This window comes from Dreissena polymorpha, chromosome 5 (genome assembly GCF_020536995.1).
Source record: "Dreissena polymorpha isolate Duluth1 chromosome 5, UMN_Dpol_1.0, whole genome shotgun sequence".
Classification (NCBI taxonomy): domain Eukaryota; kingdom Metazoa; phylum Mollusca; class Bivalvia; order Myida; family Dreissenidae; genus Dreissena; species Dreissena polymorpha.
The window spans coordinates 47,196,747-47,221,800 of record NC_068359.1 but is presented as its reverse complement, the minus strand read 5'-3'; the positions used below and the strand labels follow the sequence as shown (position 1 = coordinate 47,221,800).

General features: G+C 36.4%; 1 protein-coding gene across 3 annotated transcripts in view; it reads left to right on the top strand.

Moving 5' to 3' along the window:
- LOC127881205 (DNA repair protein complementing XP-C cells homolog) overlaps positions 1-25,054 on the top strand; it is a 35,446-nt gene that overhangs the window by 4,069 nt on the left and 6,323 nt on the right. For 2 of the 3 annotated variants that reach the window (XR_008049964.1, XM_052428915.1), the window contains exons 3-17: positions 460-526; positions 908-1,833; positions 2,526-2,613; positions 3,609-3,693; positions 6,060-6,248; positions 8,297-8,353; positions 10,648-10,737; positions 12,360-12,517; positions 14,730-14,854; positions 16,317-16,367; positions 16,859-16,951; positions 17,853-18,066; positions 19,289-19,400; positions 21,543-21,632; positions 22,984-23,073. Coding sequence is in view for 2 of the 3 variants with exons in the window: in XM_052428915.1 (XP_052284875.1) it covers positions 460-526; positions 908-1,833; positions 2,526-2,613; positions 3,609-3,693; positions 6,060-6,248; positions 8,297-8,353; positions 10,648-10,737; positions 12,360-12,517; positions 14,730-14,854; positions 16,317-16,367; positions 16,859-16,951; positions 17,853-18,066; positions 19,289-19,400; positions 21,543-21,632; positions 22,984-23,073 (2,435 nt within the window). In the remaining variant the exon portion in view is untranslated. The remainder of the gene's footprint in view (positions 1-459; positions 527-907; positions 1,834-2,525; positions 2,614-3,608; positions 3,694-6,059; positions 6,249-8,296; positions 8,354-10,647; positions 10,738-12,359; positions 12,518-14,729; positions 14,855-16,316; positions 16,368-16,858; positions 16,952-17,852; positions 18,067-19,288; positions 19,401-21,542; positions 21,633-22,983; positions 23,074-25,054) is intronic. The other variant, XM_052428916.1, reaches the window with a different exon arrangement.

Here is a 25,054-nt window from a genome sequence, read left to right as displayed (position 1 = left end):
AAACATTGATAGATAGATCTATTTTTTTTTTGGAGCGCGTGCATTTTATTACTTAGATCCGTCATTCAAGTGGCATTTGGCCGTGTACATAATAGTAAATATAAATAAGAATACATATAGATTCTATTTGAGGTTATTAACCATTACTTTTATTGTTTTGTACAATATTGTATAAATCTTTTTCTTGCACTGACAGTGCGATCTGTTAATAATACCCGAAAGGGAAGTTCAAAAGTATCCGAAGATAGATCTAGATAGATTACATTATCATGTATATATAGATTCTATTTGAAGTTGTCTATTATCATAACATAAGTTATATGACAATTTAAATATGTTTTATATACGATGTTGTATGTACACAAGAAAATAAACAATCATATGCAACCATTTGCATTTTTATAGGAAAATATTTATCTCAATATGTACTCGATTCATATTTCTTCGTTCATAAACCAGAGAACCTTTCATGCACAGCATTGGTAATCAATAAAGATTTTCACGAGCGAACAACAACAACATCGCGGTATTTACATTTCTTTATTGTTTATATTTAATATAATAATTTAAGACACGTTTAAAGACAAGCATTGTTTAATGAAGTATTTGCAGAGACTGAAGATTTAAAAATAAATAAAATAAGCTTGAAGTGGTATTACTTTAAAATCACGACCCACCATTTATGAATGTTTCTAAGGTGCATATATTTCGGACAACTATATTTCGGATACGTTGTTATGTAACCACTTCGATTAAAATAAAGTTACATGGATTATAACAACACATGTTATATAAAAATGTATGTTTTTCTTTCATGACTTGAATCCTATGATGAGTTATTAAAATCATTGTGCCATTCTGTTGAATTTATCAATTATAGTTTACAATTTTAGTGCTTAACTTGCAGAGAGCAAATGGCAAAACGGAAGCGAAAAACCCTAAATACTGAATCGGCAGATGATTGTCTGAAGAAGGCAGCTGATGATAGCATCAAGAAAAAAAGGCAGAACACTCAAGTTTCAAAGCAGAAGAATGGTCAATTAAATCGTTCTGAGTACTTCAATGAAAAAATGGCAAAGGATCGGAAAAAAGTACAAAAATCTGAAACAAGTATTTCAAAGAAGTTAAGAAAATTTTCATCTGAAATGAAAAAAGCTGATAATGAGTCTGCAGATGAAAAAATATGGAATGATTCAGAATTACAAGCAGGCAAAGACACAGAAAAGAAAGACATAGAAGTAAAGAGAAGGGGTAAGCACAAACGCAGCAATATGGGTAATGAAGCTGAAGCTGTAATTAAACCCAAAAAATCAAGAAAGGCCAAAGAACCCAAATTGATCACTAATCCTCAAAATGTACCCAAATCGCGTGGTAAAAGAAAATTAGATAGTGCAAAATCATCAAATGAAAAGAATGACCCATCTGAAACTACAGTTGATTTTTCAAAGGAACAAGAAGTATCTTTAATTAACAAAGCATCAGAATCATGCAAGAATAAAGCAAACAATATCTTTAATAAAAACAGATATAGTGAAGTGGATCCTGAAGGAAATTGTATTGATCACAGTGCTGAAGAAGATATCGAAAGCGATGATGACTTTGATGAAGTTGATGACAATATGCATAACCCACGCAATTTAGACCAGAAAATAAGTCCCAAATTTAATCGTGCCTTACCGAAGACTGTTGACCACATGGACGCCATGGCAGTCTTGCTGCATATGGAAGGCATGGGGGATAGCAAGCCATCCACGTCCAGAAACTCCAGCGGGGCCAGTGATGATGATGAACTTGACGAGGACGAGAGTGAGGCTGAGTGGGAAGATGTTCAGGGTATGCACACAGCATGGCTGGTATTAGTTTTTGTTTAAACCTATTTGTTTTAGCTTGATTGCATCGAAAGCCTATAGGTTAATGAAACTCTCTTGAATCTGTTTCCTGGGTAAAACCAGTACTTAGAATTAGATAACACTCCCACAGTGGGAATTCAACCCATGACCTTGCAAGGGGGCAGGGCCACAGCCTTTTTTTCGGGGGAAAAAAGACACAATTTTATGGCTTTGGAGAAAGAAAAATACTGAGGTAGATTGGAAATTTAGAGAAAAATGCATGATTTTAAAGAAATTTCATTAGGGGAAAGGGCCCTTTTGGTTAAGGGGAAGAACAAGAGGCCCCTTGCGAAGAAGGTTTTTTTGGCCCTGGGGGGACATCACATCCTCTATGCTATGGTGACCTTAAGGTATTTATGCAGCATGGCTCGTATTCTTGCAGCTGTTGTATTTCATACTAATTTTCAATTGCTTGGACAATTCATGCCACTGAGATTTAAAACAAATAATTATAACAGGTAGAATATTTGTTTGTAAAATGTAAATTGTATGTACTAATAGGTATAAATGTAAATGTTGATATTTACTCACATAATAAAAAACAAAGAAACAAAATACTAAATTGGAATAGTTCCTTTTGTTGATTGATTGTAAAAGAATTGATTGATTAAATCAAAGAATTGATTGACTTTGTAGATATGCATTCTGGCAGCCCAAAGAAGTCCCAAGCTCAATCTGGCTCAGTGGAAATAACCTTGGAGGCACCTGTCCTGTACAAGAAAAAGTGAGTAGTCTGGGAGTGGAAATAACATTGGAGGCACCTGCAGGGCTCAACATTAACAGTCGTCCTATTGCCCCTGGCAAGTAAAAGTTGGGTCCGGGCAAGTTATTTTATAATCTAGTTGTCCTTCCGGGCAAGTGCAAAAAGAACAAAGAGCATTTATTTAGACTTTAATTAGACATTAATTGCTGTAATCATTTGTTTAATGTGCAAAAATAAAAAAGGTTTTGTGGTGTATCATTTTGATCTTTATTAAAAAATATGAGGTTCACAGTTAATGTGATATTTCATGTTTGGGCAAGTGGCTTTACGTTAAGAGGGCAAGTAGATTTTCTAAGTACTTGCCCGGCAGGGCAAGTTGATTTTTAGGTTAATGTTGAGCCCTGACCTGTCATGTTCAAGAAAAAGTAAGTAGTCTGGGAGTGGAAATAACCTTGGAGGCACCTGTCCTGTACAAGAAAAAGTGAGTATTCTGGGAGTAGAAATAACCTTGGAGGCACCAGTCCTGTACAAGAAAAAGTGGGTAGTCTGGGAGTTGAATTTTTCTCAGCTGAGCTCAATGTGCTAATGTTTAATTTTTTTGATCTTTGGCTACACATATCGCAATGTAACCCATTTTATATATTTTTATCCCCAAGCTTTTCGAAAAGCGTGGGGATTATGTGATTATCTCCGCTGTCTGTCCGTCCTGGCCACTATCTCCTCCTACACCATTAGCACTAGAACCTTGAAACTTACACACATGGTAGCTATGAGCATATGTGCGACGGTGCACTATTTGGAATTTTGATCTGACCCCTGGGTCAAAAGTTATGGGGGTTGGGATGGGGACGGGTCAGAGATTTTCACTCATTTTACTAACAACATGCGGCTTGGGGATACGCGTCAGCCTCTGCAGCGCCATTTCTAGTTGAAACTGTTGCAATAAATTTAAGTTTTAGCTTTGTCAGAACAATTCATCATTATCTGTAGCATTCTCTATTTGTAATTTTTAACAGGAAGAAGAAGGGCTTCGATCTAGAAAGCTACTTCAAAAGGCAGATAAATAAATTCAAGCGGGAAGTGGCCATGGATACTCATAAGGTACTATAAACAATGTGGCAATTAAAGTCTCTTACTTATTCAGCTTTCTTTTCAAAGCTTTTAAGATCAACTTTTCGAAGAAAAATGAGAGCTATACTACTCACCCGGGCGTAGGCGTCGGTGTTGGTTAAAGTTTTTTTATAAAGTTAAATAACTTTAACACTATGAAAGATATTTAACTCAAACTTGGAATACTTCTTTATGGCAACAAAACAGTTGTGTAGGTCAAGGTGCATAGCTCTGTCAGCATTATTTTGAGAGTTATGCCCCTTTTTATACTTAGAAAATTTAAAATTTGGTTAAGTTTTGTGTTTAGGTCCACTTTATTCCTAAAGTATCAAAGCTATTGCTTATATACTTGCAACACTTACTAACTGTCATAAGGGGACTGTGCAGGCAAAGTTATATAACTCAGACTGGCATTTTGACAGAATTATGGCCCCTTTTATACTTAGAAGATTGAAAATTTGTCTGTCTGTCTGCCTGCCTGCCTGCCTTCCTGCCTGCCTGCCTGCCTGCCTGCCTGCCTGCCTAACTGCCTGTCTGTCTGAAACTTTAACCTTTGTTAAAGTTTTATAACTTTTGCAATTTGAACATACCAACTTGATATTTACCATGCATGTGTACCTGATGGAGCTGCTCATTTTGAGTGGTGAAAAGTCAAGGTCATCCTTCAAGGTCAAAGGTCAAATATCATTGTATTTTTTCTTTCCTAAAACTTTAACCTTCGTTAAAATTGTATCATAACTTTTTAAATATTGAACACAGCATCTTCATATTTGGCATGCATGTGTATCTCGTGGAGCTGCACATTTTGAGTGGTGAAAGGTCAATGTCAAGGTCATCCTTCAAGGTCATAGGTCTAAAATAAAAAAAATAAAAATTTCATTTCTCCAATCAATCTCTTACTTACTTCTCATTGAGCTGCACATTTTTAGTGGTGAAAGGTCAAGGCCAACCTTCAAGGTCAAAGGTCAAAATATAAAAAACATAACTTTTCATAACTTTTTTAATATTGAACACAGCAACTTCATATTTGGCATGCATGTGTAGCTCGTGTAGCTGCACATTTTGAGTGGTGAAAGGTCAAGGTCATCCTTCAAGGTCTAAGGTAAAAAAAAGCGGCGCATTAGGGGGCAGTGTGTTTCTCACAAACACATCTCTTGTTTGACTAAGTAACTTTGTATATTTTGTTAAATTTTGTGTTTAGATCCACTTTACTTCTAAAGTATGAAGGCTTTTGCTTTCAGACTTCAAATACTTTCTTACTATCATGAGGGTAATGTACCTGGCAAGTTGAATTTGACCTTGACCTTTGAATGACATTGAATCTCAAGGTCAAATAAATAAATTTTGCATAAATTACCATAACTTCTTTATTAAGAATCAGGTTTGAATCATACTTTGACAAAACAACACTTACCTTACATACCACAATGGACTCCACCCAAACCATCCCCCACTCCCCCCCCCCCAAAAAAAAAAAAAAAATTAAAATAAAATTAAAAAAAAAAATTTCCTTTTTTTTTCTTATTTTTGAAATATCATCTAATAAATGACCACACACCCACATTATTCCCTCTCTCCATCCGACCCCCCCCCCAATTTTTTTTTTTTTGAAACGTAAAAAAAATAAATATTTATTTTATTTTTGAAAGACCTTCCAACCATCCCACCCAAGCTATTGCTATCAAACTTGAAATATAATCTTATTTGTTTGTTTTGTGTCTTTACAAATGTTCAATAGATTGTGGAAAATATACCTGAACTCAGAATCGTCTATAATGTACCACTTCTTTAAAACATAAGCGATCAATATGTTTCAATAATGGTCCTCTTCCACTAAGAATATGACTATATTACCTTGACCTTATTGAAAAGAACAATTTCCCCATGATGGCTTACATTATACTGTCAAGAACTCGAAAAGTGGAGCGCGCTGTCTTCTGACATTTATTATTTAAGAGCAAATGCTATCTGCTTGAAAGATTTATTATTAATTTGTTGTTTGAGATGAGTGTCTTTGTAACTTACAGGATGTGTAAGTACATTGTATATGAAAGTGAACACTTAATCAAGCAGATATGAAATTGTTTCGGTTTGCCTTTATTTGTTATACCCAAAGATTGTTACCTTTAGATTATATTTCTGTTTCTTTCTTGAAGTAGGTTTTATACATTTCGCAATGTGTATGCTGCATATGTTTGTTAGCAATTTCTCTGGATTAATATGATCATCGACTTACAAAGTTTATTTTGCTCATGATTCTGATCACATTGTCCATCAATTTAGTTTCAATTGCGGTGTCTTTCTACTTAAACAGTTTATTTTGCACATAATTTTGATCTCATTGTCTGTCAATTCAGGTCCATTTGCTGTGTCTGTTGGCCCGATGCCAGCATCTGAACTCACTCATGCTAGAAGACATTGTGAGGGCCCAGGCATTCTCAGTTGTCATAGCTACCAAAGAACTCCAGTTCCCCGGGGCAGCCAAGTGCTCTGAGATGCAAGTCACACGGGCCCTGGTTTACATCTCCAAGAACAAAACACACTTAGTATGATATAGCAATTCATTTCATGAGATATCTGTTAGAATACTTGATAACTTATATAAAATAGTATTTTTACCGTATTGGCAACCAGTGTTTTGGTTTCAATTAGTTAATTCAGTGAAGTAAAAGCCTGCAATGTCTGTAATATAGTTTCCCAATATTTTGCGTTTTTAACTTGGCTTGATCTCTGTCAAATTTTCAAAGTTGAATTACCTTAATTTGGCTTGATTGGTCATTGTTGGCTCGGGTACTACTTAAATGTACCCCGGGTACTCTTAAGTATACTTAAATGTACCCCGGGTACTATTAAGTATACTTAAACGTACCCCGGGTACGGAAAAGATGCTTACAACAACCCGGCCAATTTAGACTGTACCCGAGTTTTATTTCAGCCCAAAAACCGATATCGTGAAGCGCGCAACGGAATACGAAACAATATTCTCTTCGAACAAAACCTTCCATAACTGGCTTTTTTGAGTAGGATTTTCGAGAATATAGAGGCCATTTTACAGAATATTGACATTAATATGAACAAATTTAATATGAAACAAGATGTGTTTGTGAAACACAATGTCCCCCTATATGATGTTTGACATTGTAGGATGACCTTGACCTTGTGAAGGATGACCTTGACCTTGACCTTTCACCACTCAAAATGTGCAGCTCCATGAGAAACACATGCATGCCAAATATCAAGTTGCTATCTTCAATATTGCAAAAGTATTCATAAAATAAGCGATTTGGGCCACATATATTTGACCTCTGACCTTGAAGGATGACCTTGACCTTGACCTTTCACCACTCAAAATGAGCAGCTCCATGAGATGCACATGCATGCCAAATATAAAGTTGCTATCTTCAATATTGCAAAAGTATTCATAAATGAGCGATTTTGGTCACATATAATTGACCTCTGACCTTGAAGGATGACCTTGACCTTGACCTTTCACCACTCAAAATGTGCAGCTCCATGAGATACACATGCATGCCAAATATCAAGTTGCTATCTTCAATATTGCAAAAGTATTAATAAAATGAGCGATTTTGGCCACATATATTTGACCTCTGACCTTGAAGGATGACCTTGACCTTGACCTTTCACCACTCAAAATGTGCAGCTTCATGAGATACACATGCATGCCAAATATGAAGTTGCTATCTTCAATATAGCAAAAGTTATTGCAAAATTTTAAAGTTGGCGCAAACAGACAGACAGACCAACAGACCAACAGACAGACAGGGCAAAAACAATATGTCCCCCACTATGTCCCCCACTACTATAGTGGTGGACATAAAAAAGCCGAGAACGACCGATTTAGCATTAAAATTCCCGGGTACGTTTCAGTATATTTTTCGTACCTGGGGTACATTTAAGTAAACTTAAGAGTACCAGGGGTACATTTAAGTAAACTTAAGAGTACCTGGGGTACATTTAAGTTGTACTCGAGCCGACAATGACCATTCGAGCCAATGTGTAGATGACAGGAAAGAAAGTAATTTTGACTTCTATGAGTTTTGGCAAAATAATGGCTTTTTGTCTGTATTTTCACTATGGAATATATTATATATAGTGCCTAAACGTTGTGTTTTCAATTCTTCTAACTGCTTCGCGGATTTTTTTTCACTGCTGAATCACCATAATGCGTAAGATGATCATTAAGAAAGGCATTTTTGCTGAGACCAGTTTTGAATGAATTGGGTTCTTTTGGCTTCTTGTCCCACGTAGAATACATACTGGATTTGTCAGTGTCCAAAAATTGACTTCTGGGCAGCATTCCTGTCTATGACGTATTTCAGGTTAAACTGGTGTCGGTATAAAAGTATTGCTTCTAATCTAGAGGTATGATATTTTTTTAAAAGTTGTTAACATGTCAATATTCACACCAGTAATTAGATTAGTTCAGATTTTCAACAGTAGCCGAGTTATGAGACAAAAGTGCTCAAAAAGGTCATCCATGTCCTCTGAAAACATGTATAGTTTATAATTTTCTGTTGGTATTTTGAAACAAATTTGAGAAATGTGTAAACAAATGTTATTTTCTTGTTTGTAGATGGAAATATTTGAACGAACTATAGAGAGTGTTTCATCCCAGATAAGGCTTGTTATGGTATGCTGTGTTGATATAATTACTTTAATTTTTCAAATGTAATGAGAATGAAATTTTCAAGTACCAAAAAAAGAGAAAAAAAAGGTTTGTAGCATTTTGAAATGTGAATTTCTCATGTCATGTTTTCAGGCCTTAGCCTTTTTAGCTCACCTGAGCACAACGTGCTCATGGTGAGCTTTTGTGATCGCCTTTTGTCCGTCGTGCGTAGTCCGTCGTGCGTCGTCAACATTTTGCCTTGTGAACACTCTAGAGGCCACATTTATTGTCTGATCTTCATGAAATTTGGTCAGAACATTTGTCCCATTATTACCTCGACTGAGTTCGAAACTGGGTCATGCTGGGTCAAAAACTAGGTCACTAGGTCAAAAAAAAGAAAAACCTTGTGAACACTGTAGAAGTCACATTTGATGCCCAATCTTCATGTTACTTTGTCAAAATGTTTGCCTTAATGATATGTTGGTTGGGTTAAAAAATGGTTCCGGTCTGTTGAAAAACGTGGCCACCAGGGGGCGGGGCAGTATTCCTTGTATGGCTTTAGAGAAACCTTGTGAACACTCTAGAAGTCACAATTTTTGCCCAATCATCATGAAACTTGGTCAAAACATTGGTTTCGTTGATATCTCGGACGAGTTCGAAAATGGTCCAGATCGGTGAAAAAACATGGCCGCCAGGTCGCGGGGCAGTTTTCCTTATATGGCTATTGTAAAACCTTGTTAACACTCTAGAGGCCACATTTATTGTCCAATCTTCATGAAATTTGGCCAGAAGATTGGTCTTAATGATATCTTGGATGAGTTCGAAAATGGTTACGTGTGCTTGATAAACATGGCTGCAAAGAGGCGGGGCATTTTTCCTTATATGGCTATACATGTATATGGCTATAGTAAAACCTTGTGAACACTCTAGAGGTCACATTTATTGTCCAATCTTCATGAAATTTGGTCAGAAGATTGGTCTCAATGGTATATTGTATGAGTTCGAAAATGGTTACATTTGCTTAAAAAACATGGCTGCCAAGGGGCGGGGCATTTTTAGTTATATGGCTATAGTAAAATCTTGTTAACACTTTAGAGGCCACATTTATTGTTCGATCTTCATGAAACTTGGTCAGAAGATTCATCCCAATAATATATTGGACGATTTCAAAAATGTTGCTGGTTGGTTGAAAAACATGGCCGCCAGGGGGCTGGGCATTATTCCTTATATGGCTATAGTAAAACCTTGTTAACACTCTAGAGGCCACATTTATTTTCCGATCTTCATGAAACTTGGTCAGAAGATTTGTCCTAATGATATCTTGGATGAGTTTGAAAATGGTTTTGTTTGCTTAAAAAACATGGCTACCAGGGAGCGGGGCATTTTTCCTAATATGGCTATATATCATGCTTTAGTAAAACCTTGTTAACACTCTAGAGGCCACATTTATTGTCGGATCATCATGAAACTTGGTCAGATGATTTGTCCCAATGATATCTTGGATGAGTTCGAAAATGGTTCCGGTTGGTGGAAAAACATGGCCGCCAAGGGGGCTTGGCATTTTTCCTTATATAGCTATAGTTAAACCTTTTTAACACTCTAGAAGCCATATTTATTGTACGATCATCATGAAACTTTGTCAGAAGATTTGTCCCAATGATATTTTGGACAAGTTCGAAAATGGTCCCAGTTGCTTGAAAAACATTGCCGACCGCGGGTGGGGCTTTTTTCCTTATATGGACTTATGAATCTTCATGAAACTTTGTCAGTATATTTGTTTAAATGATATCTTGGATGTGTATGAAAATGGTTCTGGTCTGTTGAAAAACGTGGCTGCCAGGGTGTTCACTAGTCATGAAAGTTGGTAAGAACATTTTGTTCTAATGACATCTTGGGCTGCACAGAACAGGTCAGTTCCTTTGAATCTCAGGTGAGCGACTTTGGGCCTTTCAGGCCCTCTTGTTACAATGTAATCTTAAAACTACATTTTTTTCTTTATATTCATTTCTTTGTGTGTGTGTTTTTTTTCATGAAATATCATACATGTATTGTGATATATTTTTATTTTATTTAACCCTTTCCCACTTAGAAGCTGAGTGAAAATGGCCATGTGCAAACAGCATAAAACCAGAACAGCCTGCGAGTAACTCCTAGTCTGTTCCGGTTTTATACTGTTTGCTGCTCATCAGTATCTAAAAGTTGGAACTGAAACCTTGTAAACTTGGAACTAGTAAGAAAGGCCTTTAATTAAATTTAATTTTCTTAGTGACTACAAATGCGTCAAAATACGTATCTAATTTGGTGCCCCCACATTACAGGTATGTGTGGCCTTACTGAGGGAGGTTGGTCTACTCACCAGGCTTGTCATGTCTCTGCAGCCCCTCACCTTTAAGGATCCCAGCACAAAGGTAGGGAAAGACACCAAGTACTGGTTCTACCCAGGAAACAGACTTAAAAGCGTTTAAATAAGGCTTAGGCTTTTGATGCAATTGAGTTAAAATAAATAGGTTTAAACTGTAAAGATGGAGAACATGTTATGGTGTTCACAATGAATTAACAAAACAGTTTAAAATCTCTTTGCCTAAAATTCATCTGGTCTGGGGGGAAACTTTGGCATACGGGAATTAGCGTGATACTTCAAGGGCTTTTTGTAAAAAAAAAGTAGTTTCTACAGTAACAGAAATTATTGGAAAAAATCAGAATCCTTTGACAACTCAAACTTACTTAAGCTAGGTGATGATACTGATTATACAGGGCCATATGTTGAACATGCATGTTATTTCAGTGTTTTTTTAGCCAGAAAAAAAGGTTACTATGGTAACAGAAATAATTGAAAACTACGATCTGCATCCTGCCATAAATAAAAAGTACTTAAATTAGTTAATGAAACATTAAGTTATTCTGTTCGTACTCAACAACTTAAACCCTTTCCCACTCAGAAGCAAAGTAAAAATGGTTATGTGCAAACAGCATAAAACCAGAACAGCCTGCGAGTAACTCACAGACTGTTCAGGTTTTATGCTTTTTGCTGCTCACCAGTATCTCAGGGTTGGAAATGAAGCCTTAAAAACTTAAATCTCATAAAACAGGTCTTTAATTTAATATTTCTAAGGGACTACACATGTGTAAAAATAAGTATCTAAGTGGTAAAGGGTTAAATATATATCTAAGTGGTAAAGGGTTAAATAAGTATCTTAAGTGGTAAAGGGTAAAATATGTATCTAAGTGGTAAAAGGTTAAATAAGTATCTAAGTGGTAAAGGGTAAAATTTGTATCAAAGTGGTAAAGGGTTAAATACATATCTAAGGGGTAAAGGGTTAAATACGTATCTAAGTGGTAAAGGGTAAAATACGTATCTAAGTGGTGAAGGGTTAAATAAGTATCTAAGTGGTAAAGGGTAAAATAAGTATCTTAGTGGTAAAGGGTTAAATAAGTATCTAAGTGGTAAAGGGTTAAATACTTATCTAAGTGGTAAAGGGTTAAATACGTATCTAAGTGGTAAAGGGTTAAATAAGTATCTAAGTGGTAAAGGGTTAAATACATATCTAAGGGGTAAAGGGTTAAATACGTATCTAAGTGGTAAAGGGTAAAATACGTATCTAAGTGGTAAAGGGTTAAATAAGTATCTAAGTGGTAAAGGGTTAAATAAGTATCTAAGTGGTAAAGGGTTAAATAAGTAACTAAGTGGTAAAGTGTTAAATAAGTATCTTAAGTGGTAAAGGGTTGAAAAAGTATTTTAAGTGGTAAAGGGTTAACCAGGAAGGGTCTTCTGTTCGTCTGTGACAAAGCTCTTGTTCCAGTGCATTATTCAATCATAGCTCCTTTAAATTATTTGATAATCAGTATTGCTGTAACTGTCAGAATTTCATTGAATTAAAATACATCTTACAAGTACCTTCAGTGATTAAGTCTGAAAAGGTTGTGAAATTATGCTGATGTTACGGCGTGGTAAAATTATTCTGTCTCGGTTATCAGTATCTTTCATAAAGAAATCGTTTTGTTTGGATCCATATTAATAATTTTTGTTTAGGCCAAACCAGCAAAGAAAGTGTCCACTGCTACCACAGAGTCAAAGAAAAAAGTTGCAGAGACTAGCACTAGTAAGAAGAAAACTGCTGATGGTAAAAAAACTCCGCCTGCCCAGAAAAAGAAAAGGAGGAAGAAGACAGAGACATCCTCATCAGAGATGTATGATAAACTTTGTCGTTGAAACTGTTCCTCTCTTGGCAAAATTTTGCTACAATTTAATTTAATTTTTATTTTGTCAAGTGCACTTTTGCAGGTTGTAAAAATTTGTTAAAGGCACCCTCCCTGCAGGGCAGTCTGGGCTACCGGCTGACAAATTCAGGCCACCCTTATTAACTTTAAAGTCCCCCTTCAGTTTTATTTTTTTCACAGTCAGTTTTACCAGACATGTTTTTTCTCCAAGTTAATTGCAATTATCAAGCTTTTTTCCCATTCTCTGATGTAATAAGAGTTTCATAGAAAATATTAACCTCATAGCCACACACAATATTGGGTACTGTGACAAACAATATGATATATGCATCAAAACAATTTGAGAACATTAAAAGGCTAACTGATCTGAAAATCTAGTCTTGTATTTGGATATCAAACTCACTTGGAGCAAAGGTTTGTAGCCTATTGACGGGGGATTGGAATATGACAACCCTGTTGTGGAAAGCTCTATATTACTTTCATTATGATCGAGTGTATGCGCATACATGCAAAATAACTTCCCACAAATATTACCATGAGGAGACGGTTATTGATCAAAACACTCATTTCCCTACCACAAAGGTTGAGTTCATGATTATATAAGCCTTGTTTTGAGAAAACTGGGCTTCATGCATGTGCATAAAGTGTCATCCCAGATTAGCCTGTGCAGTACGCACAGGCTAATCAGGGACGACACTTTCCGCCTAAACTTGATTTTTGGTAAGGAGGGACTTCCTTGAAACTAAAAATGCCATAAAAGCGTAAAGTGTCGTCCCTGATTAGCCTGTGCGGAATGCACAGGCTAATCTGGGACGACACTTTATGCACATGCATTATGCCCAGTTTTCTCAGAACGCGACTCGTATGTCTGTTGTCAATTGGCAATTATAAAGCTTATGCGGACTGTAATGTAGTCATCATGCAATTTTACAACATCAGAACACAAAAGCCCACCTTGAGGAGACGGCATGTCATGTGTAACAACCGTCTTTTTACTACAAAGGTCAAGGTCACATTAAGTTGTCAATTTCAAACTGTAACTTTTCATTTATCATGCAGCTGTAAAATGACTTTCCAGTTATGTTCACCTTGGTGAGATGTCGTGTGACGTGTTAGATCCTAGATGAAAGGTCAAGGTCACAATAAGTCGTTAAAGGTACAATTATTATAAAGTATTGTACTGATGGTCGAGGCGCTGCTTCATCATCATGCAATTCTAAAATAATTACCACACTAGTTGACCCTGTGGAGTTTGTTTTTCCTTCTAAGACCATTTTCCCTAGCTCAAAGGTCAAAGTTACACAATGGTCAAACATCCAATCTGGGCATAACACAGCTTGTCCAGACTGCAACTTCATCATTCATCTTGTGGTTTTGATTTAACGCAAATGTTCCTCATTTTAAGAGAGCAAGTAGGTAGCCAGTCCTGTGTCGTTTGGGTTTAGGTCAAAGTAACACGTAGAGGTCAAAGATTAAACATAATCATGGTGCACCTTATTAAATAATAACAAACAATCTTGTCAAACAGGGCATCTTGTGTATCTTTTTAAGCTATTTATAATTTGTGGATGCTTTTGTGTATTACACTTTCCGCCTTAACCCTTAAAGCGCTGGAGCCGAATTTTAAAGGCCTTTGCAAACAGTTTGGATCCAGATGAGACGCCACAGCATGTGGCGTCTCATCTGGATCCAAACTGTTTGCTATTCTGATAGTATTCTTTGAAAAAAAATGCTAATTTTAGAAATTCAGCAGACGACATTTTAGCAGAAGACAAATTACCCAGCATGCAAAGGGTTAAAAGAATTTTTATTTAGAAGCGACTTCCTTTATACCAAAAATATCATAAAAGCAGAAAGTGTCGTCCCTAATTAGCCTGTATTGAATGCACAAGCTAATATGGGACAAACACGTGACGCACAAGCATTAACTCTTTCAGTGCTGGAACCAAGTTTTGAAGGCCTTTGCAAACAGTTTGGATCCAGATGAGACGCCACAGAACGTGGCGTCTCATCAGGATCCAAACTGTTTGCTATTCTTATAGTATTCTTTGAAAAAAATCGAAGAAAATGCTAATTTTAAAAATTCAGCATACGACATTTTAGCAGACAACAAATTTCCCAGCATGCAAAGGGTTAAATACAGTTTTTCCCAGAGCGTGGCTCTTATTTTATCTCTTCTCAGGTCTGCAGACAGTGACTTTGAAGAAGACAGCATTCTAGAAAATAGTAAAAAGTTGAAGCGGAAAGCACCTGTTTCTAAAAACAGACGTGTATTGTCTACAGACAATGAGTTGGAGGACAATGAGCGTACGTACAATGCACATACCATCATTAGGAGTGTTTATTGTTGAAGCAATGATGCTTCAATCTTTTGATGAGTGCTTATGGTTGAAGCAATGATGCTTCAATCCTTTGATGAGTGCTCATGGCTGAAGCAATGATTTTTCAATCCTTTGATGAGTGCTTATGGTTTAAGCAATTATGCTTCAATCCTTTAATGAGTGTTTATGGTCCAAGCAATTATGCTTCAATCCTTTGATGAGTGCTTATGGTTGAAGCAATGATGCTTCAATTCTTTGATGAGTGCTTATGGTTGAAGCAATGATGCTTCAATCCTTTGATGAGTGCTTATGGTTGAAGCAATAATGCTTCAGTCTTTTGATGACTGCTTATGGTTGAAGCAATGATGCTTCAATCTTTTGATGAGTGCTTATGGTTGAAGCAATGATGCTTCAATCCTTAGATGAGTGCTTATGGTTGAAGCATGGTTGCTCCAATCTTTTGATGAGTGTTTATGTTTGAAGCAATGATGCTTCAATCCGTTGATTAGTGTTTATGGTTGAAGCAATAATGCTTCAATCCTTTGATTGTTTATGTTTAAACCAATGATGCTTCAATCCTTTAATGAGTGTTTATGGTTGAAGCAATTAAGCTTCAAGCCTTTAATGAGTGTTTATGGTTGAAGCAATGATGCTTCAATCCTTTGATGAGTGTTTATGGTTGAAGAAATGATGCTTCAATCCTTTGATGAGTGTTTATGGTTGAATCAATGATTCTACAATCTTTTGAGGAGTGTTTATGGTTGAAGCAATGATGGAATCTCAAATGTACAATTCTAAATAAATTTTGTCAGTGCTAAGAACTCGAAGCTGACAATTAAATCTGGGAAAATTTATTATTTTGGCATGAAGTAAACAACAATCAAGTTCATCTGTACCTGTATGCCTTGTAATGTATTATTCACATGCATGTATTTTTATGCCCCCAGTAGGGTAACATATAGCAGTTGAACTGTCCGTCAGTCTGTCCGTCCGTCCAAAAACTTTAACATTGCCCATAACTTTTGCAATATTGAAGATAGCAACTTGATATTTGGCATGCATGTGTATGTTACAAAGCTGCACATTTTGAGTGGTGAAATTTGAAGGTCAAGGTCATCCTTCATGGTCAAAAGTTAAAAAATACAATCCAAGGGAAGTAATAAGCTTTAAAAGGGAGATAATTTATAAACCTGCCAAATGATATATTGAAATTTGATTTCAAAGCGGCGCCATAGGGGGCATTGTGTTTCTGACAAACACATCTCTTGTTTGTTCTTTTATTTGATTGATTTGGTGAGCAATAATTGATTGGTAGAACTTTATTCTAAACATTTTAAGGGCCTTCCCTTGCTAGAACAATTGTTGTACCCTGTTCATACAGTATTAATCGCAGTTAGACAGATAATTCATATAAGTGTTTCGATGATATAACTATTCTATTTTTTCAGGCTCTGACCATTGGATAGAAGTTTTCCTGGACAAAGAAAAGAAGTGGATATGTAAGCCGAATCCATGTTTTTAACTGTGCAATATATCAAATTTATGACCCCATTTGAAGAAGTGATGGGTGTATTTCTTTGAAAATAAAAGTTGGTTGGTTGGTCAGATGTCAAAACCTGGTCATGAAATCATTAATTGAGCCAAGTTGCAGGAAAATAGGCCTTAATGCACGTGTGTCAAGTGTCGTCTCAGATTAGTTTGTGCAGTCTATGCTTTTCATTCAGTGTGATCTACACTTTCCTCGTTAATTTGCCTTTAAAAATTGCTGATAAAGCTTTGTTTGGGACTTAGTCAATTTTGTTTCAAACCTCCAATTTGCATTAAAACTTAAAAGGGTACATTTTGATTATCCTTCATTATTAAAACAACATTTCTGAAATCAAACAATTTTTTTGTTGATAGAATATTTGTGAAGTTGTATATGTTTGTTTTATTTATTTTCTGAACACCAGTCTTTTATTGCCCTCAGTGCTTTGATGTTTCACCTCAGGCATTGATGGTGAGGACCTGACGGTGAGGAAGCCGTATGAGTTGGAGAACAAAGCTACAAAGCCACTCTGCTATGTGATAGGTATCACACAAGGTAAGCTACAGTGAAACACAGAATGTGTTCTCTTTGACCACCCTATGTCTGGCATTGTGAAGAAGTTTACTCAGAATTGTTTATCTTGTCTATATCAAGACTAACTTTGAAACATAGTCATTAAATTCTAGGTCTCGATGTCAAAGCTTAGAAAAATCTTGTCATCACTTTAGAGGCCACATTTATGACTAATATTAATAAAACTTAGTTTAGTTATGTTTAGTTTAGTTTAGTTTAGTTTAAACCTAATTATTTTAGCTTGATTGCAGTGAAAGTACTTACTTCTTATTTGAAACGCTCTTGAGTCCTCTTTCTGGGCCTAGAACAAGTACTTTGTGCCTTTAGGGGAGATCTTAAGTAAGCTCCCTAAGTGGGGATTAAACCCTTGACCTCCCAGCCGCTAGGCGGACACCATATCCATTTCATTATGGTGACCAGTAAGAATGTTTATCTTGACATTATCTACGCCAAATATGAATCTAGGTCACATGTGTTTAAATACAAGGTCAGCAGTTTCATTTTTAAGAAACTTTGTTACTACTCTGTAAGTAGAAGCCAGATGTTAGACTCAATCTTAATCAAACTTTGTAAGAATGTTTGTCTTGATAATATATAGGCCTAGTTACTTGCGCCTAAAAACTATTTCACCAGGTCAAATGTTAGAAAAACCTCGTTACCACTTTAACAGCAATCGTTATGACTAAATCTTGATGAAAATTTGTCAGAATATTACCTTGACAAAATCAATGCTAAAATTGAAGCTAGGTCAGGAAGGAGTAAAATATAGATATCCAGATCAACTCTTTAAAAATTAATATACCTTAAACTCAGATGAGGCTTAAGGGCCATCATGGCCCTGTTGTTTCATTTCTTTTCAACACTCACAATAAATCCTTCACAGCTTGCCACATCAAGGACATCACTGCACGTTACGCTGGTCAGTGGCTGACAGAGACCAGGAAGCTCCGTACAGACCCTGGCTGGTGGGAGGAGACCCTGCGACCGTACGCGTGTGCGGACAGACGGACGGACGAGGCAGAGGACCGTGACATGGCGGCCAGTCTTCAGCAGCAGCCACTGCCTACCAGCGTTGGGGCTTTGAAGAACCACCCATTGTATGTGGTGAAACTAGGGCTTTTTTCAGTCTTTATGAAGCAGCCTTGGCCCCCAGATTTTGTGAAATGTGGGAAACTGCTAAAATTGTGAAAAAAATGTGTCCCAAACTTTTTTTAATGGTGTAAATTAGAGTCGTGAACTTACTTAAACTGTTAAAATTTGAGTTGCAAACTTCTTGTATTTCTGAAAAACAGCAGTTTTCTAAGAAAGAAAAAAATCCATGGAACTATCCATTGTATGTGGGTGACCATCCTTTGTATGTAGGGAACCATCCATTTGAAGTGGGGAACCATTCATTGTATGTTGAGAATCATCTATTGTGTGTGAGGAACCATCCATAGTATATGGGGAACTATCCATTGTATGTGATGAACCAACCATTGTATGTTGGGGACCATCCATTGTATGTAGAGAACCATCCATAGTATGTGGAGAACCATCCATTGTATCTGAGGAACCATCAATTGTATGTTGGGAACCATCAATTGCATGTGGGGAACCAAACATTGGATGTGGAAAACCTTTTGTATGAGGGTACCATCCATTGTATGTGAGGAACCACTCATTGTATGTGAGTAACCCCATTGTATGTGGGAAACCATCCATTGTTTGCGTATGCGGGAAACCTTCCATTTTATGTGGAGAACCATCCATTTTAGGTGGAGAACCCTCAACTGTATGTAGGGAACCATCCATTGTATGTAAGGAACCATCCATTGTATGTGGGGAACCATCCATTCTATTTGGGAATTGTGTGATTTCTTAAAGTATAGTGATGAAACTCTGTGTACTTTGGGGAATAAGCACAACATTTCGTTTTTCACCAACGGTTAATGGTTTGGTCACTAACAAAATGAAACTAAACTTAATATTATAATGTCTTACGAAGAACAAAAAATACTTTCCTGAAGCTTGTTATACTCATGGAAGTAAAGCTTTGCCATGTGTCTCCGTGTTAGTCTCTTCCTCTGTTTGTCCCTCTGTTATCTGTGTGAAAAAACAGAGAAAACACTTGAAAGGTCTTAAGATATAATAATTGAAGTTGGTATACATTATTTGTATCTCTTTCCAGTCATGATTGTAGCTTTGCCCTATAAGAAAAATTGAAAAAGTGGTACACAGTATTGCAAAAACTTTGTGGGACGACACCACTTATATCTCTAAATTTTTATCACAATATTTCAGAAGTAATTTAACATATTGCCCTTCATTTGATTGCAGATATATTCTGCAACGACACCTGTTGAAGTTTGAGGCTATCTACCCGGACACTGCAATACCAGTGGGCTACATAAGGGGGGAACCGATCTATGCAAGGGAGTGTGTACATGTGGTAAGTTATGAACATTTATGTACATAAACATAAATGTTAAATGTGCCCTAGAAAATAGAAAAAAAACTGTTTAATCTTTCATCTCTCAGATACGTATTTTGACGCATGTGTAGTCCCTCAGAAAGTTAAATCTCATGAAATACCTTTTCTTACTAGATTCATATTTTAAAGGCTTCATTTTCAATCCTTAGATACTGATGAGCAGCAAACAGCATAAAACCTGAACAGACTTCGAGTTACTTGCAGGCTGTTCTGGTTTTATGATAATGCACATAGCCATTTTGATTTTGCTTCTGAGTTGGAAAGGGTTAATATCTTTTTATACACCCTTTTGAAAAATGGGGCATTTTCTGAGAACAACTTTTGGCAGATGGGCTGGAAGGAGTGGGGCGTTCAGGGGAACAATGTCCGATCAATTTTTCTAATAGTTTTTTAATAGATTCATCTTGAAACTTGGTGATAAAGTGTTTTATGCCCCCGAAGAAGGGCATATAGTGATCAGACTGTCCGTTCGTCTTTTCGTCACACTTTGCGTTTAGGTTTTGAAAAATGCTCATAACTTCTATGTCGCTTCAGATAGCAATTTCATATTTGGCATGTACGTGTATATGGACAAGGCCTTTCCATACGCACACAAATTTTGACCCCTGTGACCTTGACCTTGAACTTAGGGTCCGAGTTTAGGTTTCCAAAATCTGTGTTTAGGTTTCGGAAAATACTCTTAACTTCTATGTCCCTTCAGATATAACCTTAATATTTGGTATGTATGTGTAAATGGACAAGGCCTTTCCATATGCACAAAAAATTTGACCCCTGTGACCTTGACCTTGAACTTAGGGTCCGCGTTTAGGTTGCGAAATCTGCGTTTAGGTTTCGAAAGATGCTCATAACTTCTATGTCCTTCAGATATAACCTTCATATTTGGTATGCATGTGTAAATGGACAAGGCCTTTCCATACGCACAAAAAAATTGACGCCTGTGACCTTGACCTTGAACTTAGGGTCTGCGTTTAGGTTTCAAAATCTGTGTTTAGGTTTCCAAAAATGCTCTTAAGTTCTATGTCTCTTCAGATTTAACCTTCATATTTGTTATGCATGTGTAAATGGACAAGGCCTTTCCATACGCACAAAAAATTTGACCCATGTGACCTTGACCTTAAACTTGGGGTCCGCGTTTAGGTTTCTAAATCTGCGTTTAGGTTTCGAAAAATGCTAATAACTTCTATCAAAGCGTTTATAGGGGGCATGTATCATCCTATGGTGACAGCTCTTGTTTATACAACCTTTGAAAAATGGGGCATTTTATGAGAACACCTTTGGCAGATGGGCTGGCCAGAGGGCGGCGTCCAGGGGAACAATGTCCGCTCAATATTTCAAATAGTTTTTTAATCTGTTCATCTTGAAACTTGGTGATGCTGTTTTTTGGGCATACTATCTCTGCCCAGTTTGATAACCAGCTAGATTACATGATGCATTGAAGTTTCTGCTTAATTACTTGAGTTAAGATGGAGGTTTTATACTAAAATGCATGCCTTAAGTTATATGGGATTACATTGGGGGAAATTTGGGTCATAGCCACTGTTACTATGAATAGAACAATGGTTTTCACTCAAAAAATCTAGTTTTATGATGCGAATTTTGCTGAAATTGCGGCCCTTGGACTTGAGATTATTAAAATTGAATAAGATTTAATGTTCAAAATCTGGGTTCATGTTTTTGCCAAGTTTTCTTTTATCTCCATTATTTTTCAAATGTCAGCATTTGTACAGCAAATCTTTGATACTGGTTCTTACAATATGTCATTCTTGCCCGACACTTTGAACATTTTTGATAACATTGCGATGATTTATGAATGTCACTGAAATATGCATGTGAATGAAGTTTCTAAAAAGATAGCATATATAGGTAGTTTAGAAAAAATGTCATTTTAATCTTGTAGCGCAATGAAACAGATTAGCAGCAGAGATAAAATGTGAAACAATCAAAAGGCATCTATACTTCTTGCACAGAGTCGTTTGACAACAAGTCTAGAAAAACATACACATCCGTAATATTTTTTAAATGACTTTCCGAGTAAAATTTTCAGAAATTGTTTTCAATCATACACAACTTTGTTGTACATTAAATAATTCATTTTTTCAGCTGCATTCCAGAGAAAATTGGCTAAAAGAGGGTCGGTCTGTAAGGCTTGGAGAGGAACCGTACAAGTTTGTCAAGTCAAGGCCAAAATGGGTAAATATGATCACCCGAGATCTTTTTGTAAATATTTTTGATTGCATGGCTTAATGTTAATATCCTCTTTCTGAATCGTCAAATACTTATGTTATTAAGAAAATGTTCTGACCATATTTTCATGAAAGGCGGATATTGAGAAACATTCCATTTATTTTCACACAGAGGATATTTGTTAAGTACATTATCAAATTTAATTCTTCAATGGTAATCAGAGAAATAAAAATATTTAAGTGTGGTACATCCACTCATGAAACTTTTTAATTTCTTAGATCATCAGTGGACAAAAGTCAATGATCCTCTGAAACCAACAAATTATCTTTTTATTTTATGCTTAATGCGAAAAAAGTGAAAATTATCCAAAATTTTGACTGATATTTTTCATTGTTTGAAACAGTGAATTACCATTTTTAAATCATTGATATTTTGATGTAACAAGGAGTACATAAAAACAAAAATATATTATAAGTTACATTCGTTTATAGTCATTGCAAAATAGCTATTGCTATATACAAAAGAAATAATTTTAGTTTACCACTGTGAATTGTGTATGTTGCGAAATTCTTTTCAGAGTTATGTGCCTTAAAACTCAGCAAATTGTTTATACTTACATTATTGTTCATGGTTACTTTGTGTCTTGAACTTGTCTCGCGGTCTTTTGTGCATCAAAACTTCATAGATATGTTGTTTATACTATGTAGAAGTGCAAGCAGTTACCTGCCTTTGAACCTAGGCAAAATAGGTAACTTAATCCTTTGCATGCTGGGAAATTTGTTGTCTGCTAAAATGTCGTCTGCTGAATTTCTCAAATTAGCATTTTCTTCATTTTTTTTCAAAGAATACTATCAGAATTGCAAACAGTTTGGATCCTGATGAGACGCCACGTTGTGTGGCATCTCATCTGGATCCAAACGGTTTGCAAAGGCCTTCAAAATTCGGTTCCAGCACTGAAAGAGTTAATTTGTAGGTTAGTGTATAGAAGTCTGTTGTTGCTCTTTTGATATTAGTTTAAAACTATTTATTAAAGCTTGATTGCATAGAGAGCCTAATGCTTATTTGAAATGCTCTTGAGTCCATTTCCTGGGACTAGAACCAGTACTTGTTGTCTATGTTGGAGATCTTAAGAACCCTCCCACAGTAGGAATCAAACCCATTACCCCCCAGTCGCTAGGCAGAAACCATATCCACTAGGCCACGGCAACCCTTAATATCTTTGGATATTAAAATTAGAGGAAATTATTGCATTTTTGGTTCTAATTATAAGCATTAAATAGCAGTTATATGCATTTCATCGGTGTATAACCCGTCATAAAAGGATGCCTTATTTAGGCATATACTTTAATGATGACAGAACAAGCCGAAGGAAGACCCAGAGGCAAACGATCTGGAGCTGTTTGGAAAGTGGCAGACTGAAGTCTACATCCCTCCACCTGCTGTTGATGTCAGTATAATAAGGGTTTAACCATGTTCCAATCACATACACTAGTTTCTAGTCCCTTAGAAAATTGAATTAAATAAATTCAGTCCTTTTGTCACTAGATTCAAAGTTTAAAACCTACATGTTCAACCCTTAGATACTGATTGGCAGCAAACAGAGTAAACCTGAACAGACCTAGAGTTACTCATAGACTGTTCTGGTTCTATGCTGGTTGCGTATAGCCATTTTCACTTTGGTTTGAGTGGGAAAGGGTAAGTATATAACTTATACGTATAAAATTGCAAAAAAGTGTGTACCAACTAATATAAATGAGCCGTGCTATGTGAAAAAGCGGGATTAATGCATGTGCATAAAGTGTTGTCCCAGATTAGCCTGTGCAGTCCACACAGGCTAATCTGGGATGACACTTTCGACTTTAATGATATTTTTCGTTTCAAGAAAGTCTCTTCTTAGCAAAAATCAAGTTTAGACTGAAAGTGTCGTCCCTGATTAGCCTGTGAGGACTGCACAGGCTAATCTGGGACAACACTTTACGCACATGCTGTAAACCACCTTTTCACAGAGAAAGCTTAAATAGAATGGCATATTGAACAGGGTCATGATTGTGCTAAATACTCACCTACATACTTAAACTAAAATTGTGTTTATAGGATATAAGTTCCTCCACATTTCTCTTTTGTCTAAAAACTCCACTTACTAGTATGTGGGAAAAAACTGAAATTATGGAGATGCGCGAGTTCACATACTGTTTAACACCCGTAAGCAGCAATACTTTTTTATGATACGCGACACAAGTAAACAAGAGGGCCTGAAAGGCCCAAAGTCGCTCACCTGAGATAACAAGATATCATTGGGACAAATCTTCTGACCAAGTTTCACGAAGATCGGAAAATAAATGTGGCCTCTAGAGTGTTAACAAGGTTTTACTATAGCCATATAAGGAAAAATGCCCCGCCCCCTGGAAGCCATGTTTTTCAACCAACCGGCATCATTTTTGAACTCTTTTAAGATATTATAAGGATGAATCTTCTGGCCAAGTTTCATGAAGATCGGACAGTAAATGTGGACTCTAGAGTGTTGACAAGATTTTACTATAGCCATATTAGGAAAAATGACCCGCCCCTTGGAAGCCATGTTTTTCAAGCAAACATAATTATTTTCGAACTCATCCAAGACTTCATTGAGACCAATCTTCTGACCAAATTAATGAAGATTGGACAATAAATGTGGCCTCTAATGTGTTAACAAGGTTTTACTATAGCCATATATAGCCATATAAGGAAAACTCATCCAAGATATCATTGGGACAAATCTTCTAAGTTTCATGATGATCGGGAAAATAAATGTGACCTCTAGAGTGTTAACAAGGTTTTACTAAATCCATATAAGGAAAATAGCCCCGCCCCCGTGGTGGCCATGTTTTTCAACCAACTGGCATCATTTTTGAACTCGTCCAAGATATTATTGGGATGAATCTTCTGACCGAGTTTCATGAAGATCTGACTATAAATGTGGCCTCTAGAGTGTTTACAAGAGTTTACTATAGCCTTATATAGCCATATAAGGAAAAATGCCCTGCCCCTTGGCGGCCATGTTTTTCAAGCAAAGGTAACCATTTTCGAACTCATCCAAGGTATTATTAAGACAAATCTTCTGACCATATTTCATCAAGATTGGACAATAAATGTGGCCTCAAGAGTGTTAACAAGGTTTTACTATAGCCATAAAAGGAAAAATGCCCAGCCCCCTGGCGGCCATGTTTTTCAACCAACCGGCATCATTTTCGAACATGTCCAAGATAATATTGGGATGAATCTTCTGACCAAGTTTCATGATGATTGGACAATAAATGTGGCCTCTCGAGTGTTAACAAGATTTTACTATAGCCATATATAGCCATATAAGGAAAAATGCCAAGCCCCTTGGCAGCCATGTTTTTCAAGCAATGGTTACCATTTATAAACTCATTCAAGATATCAGTGGG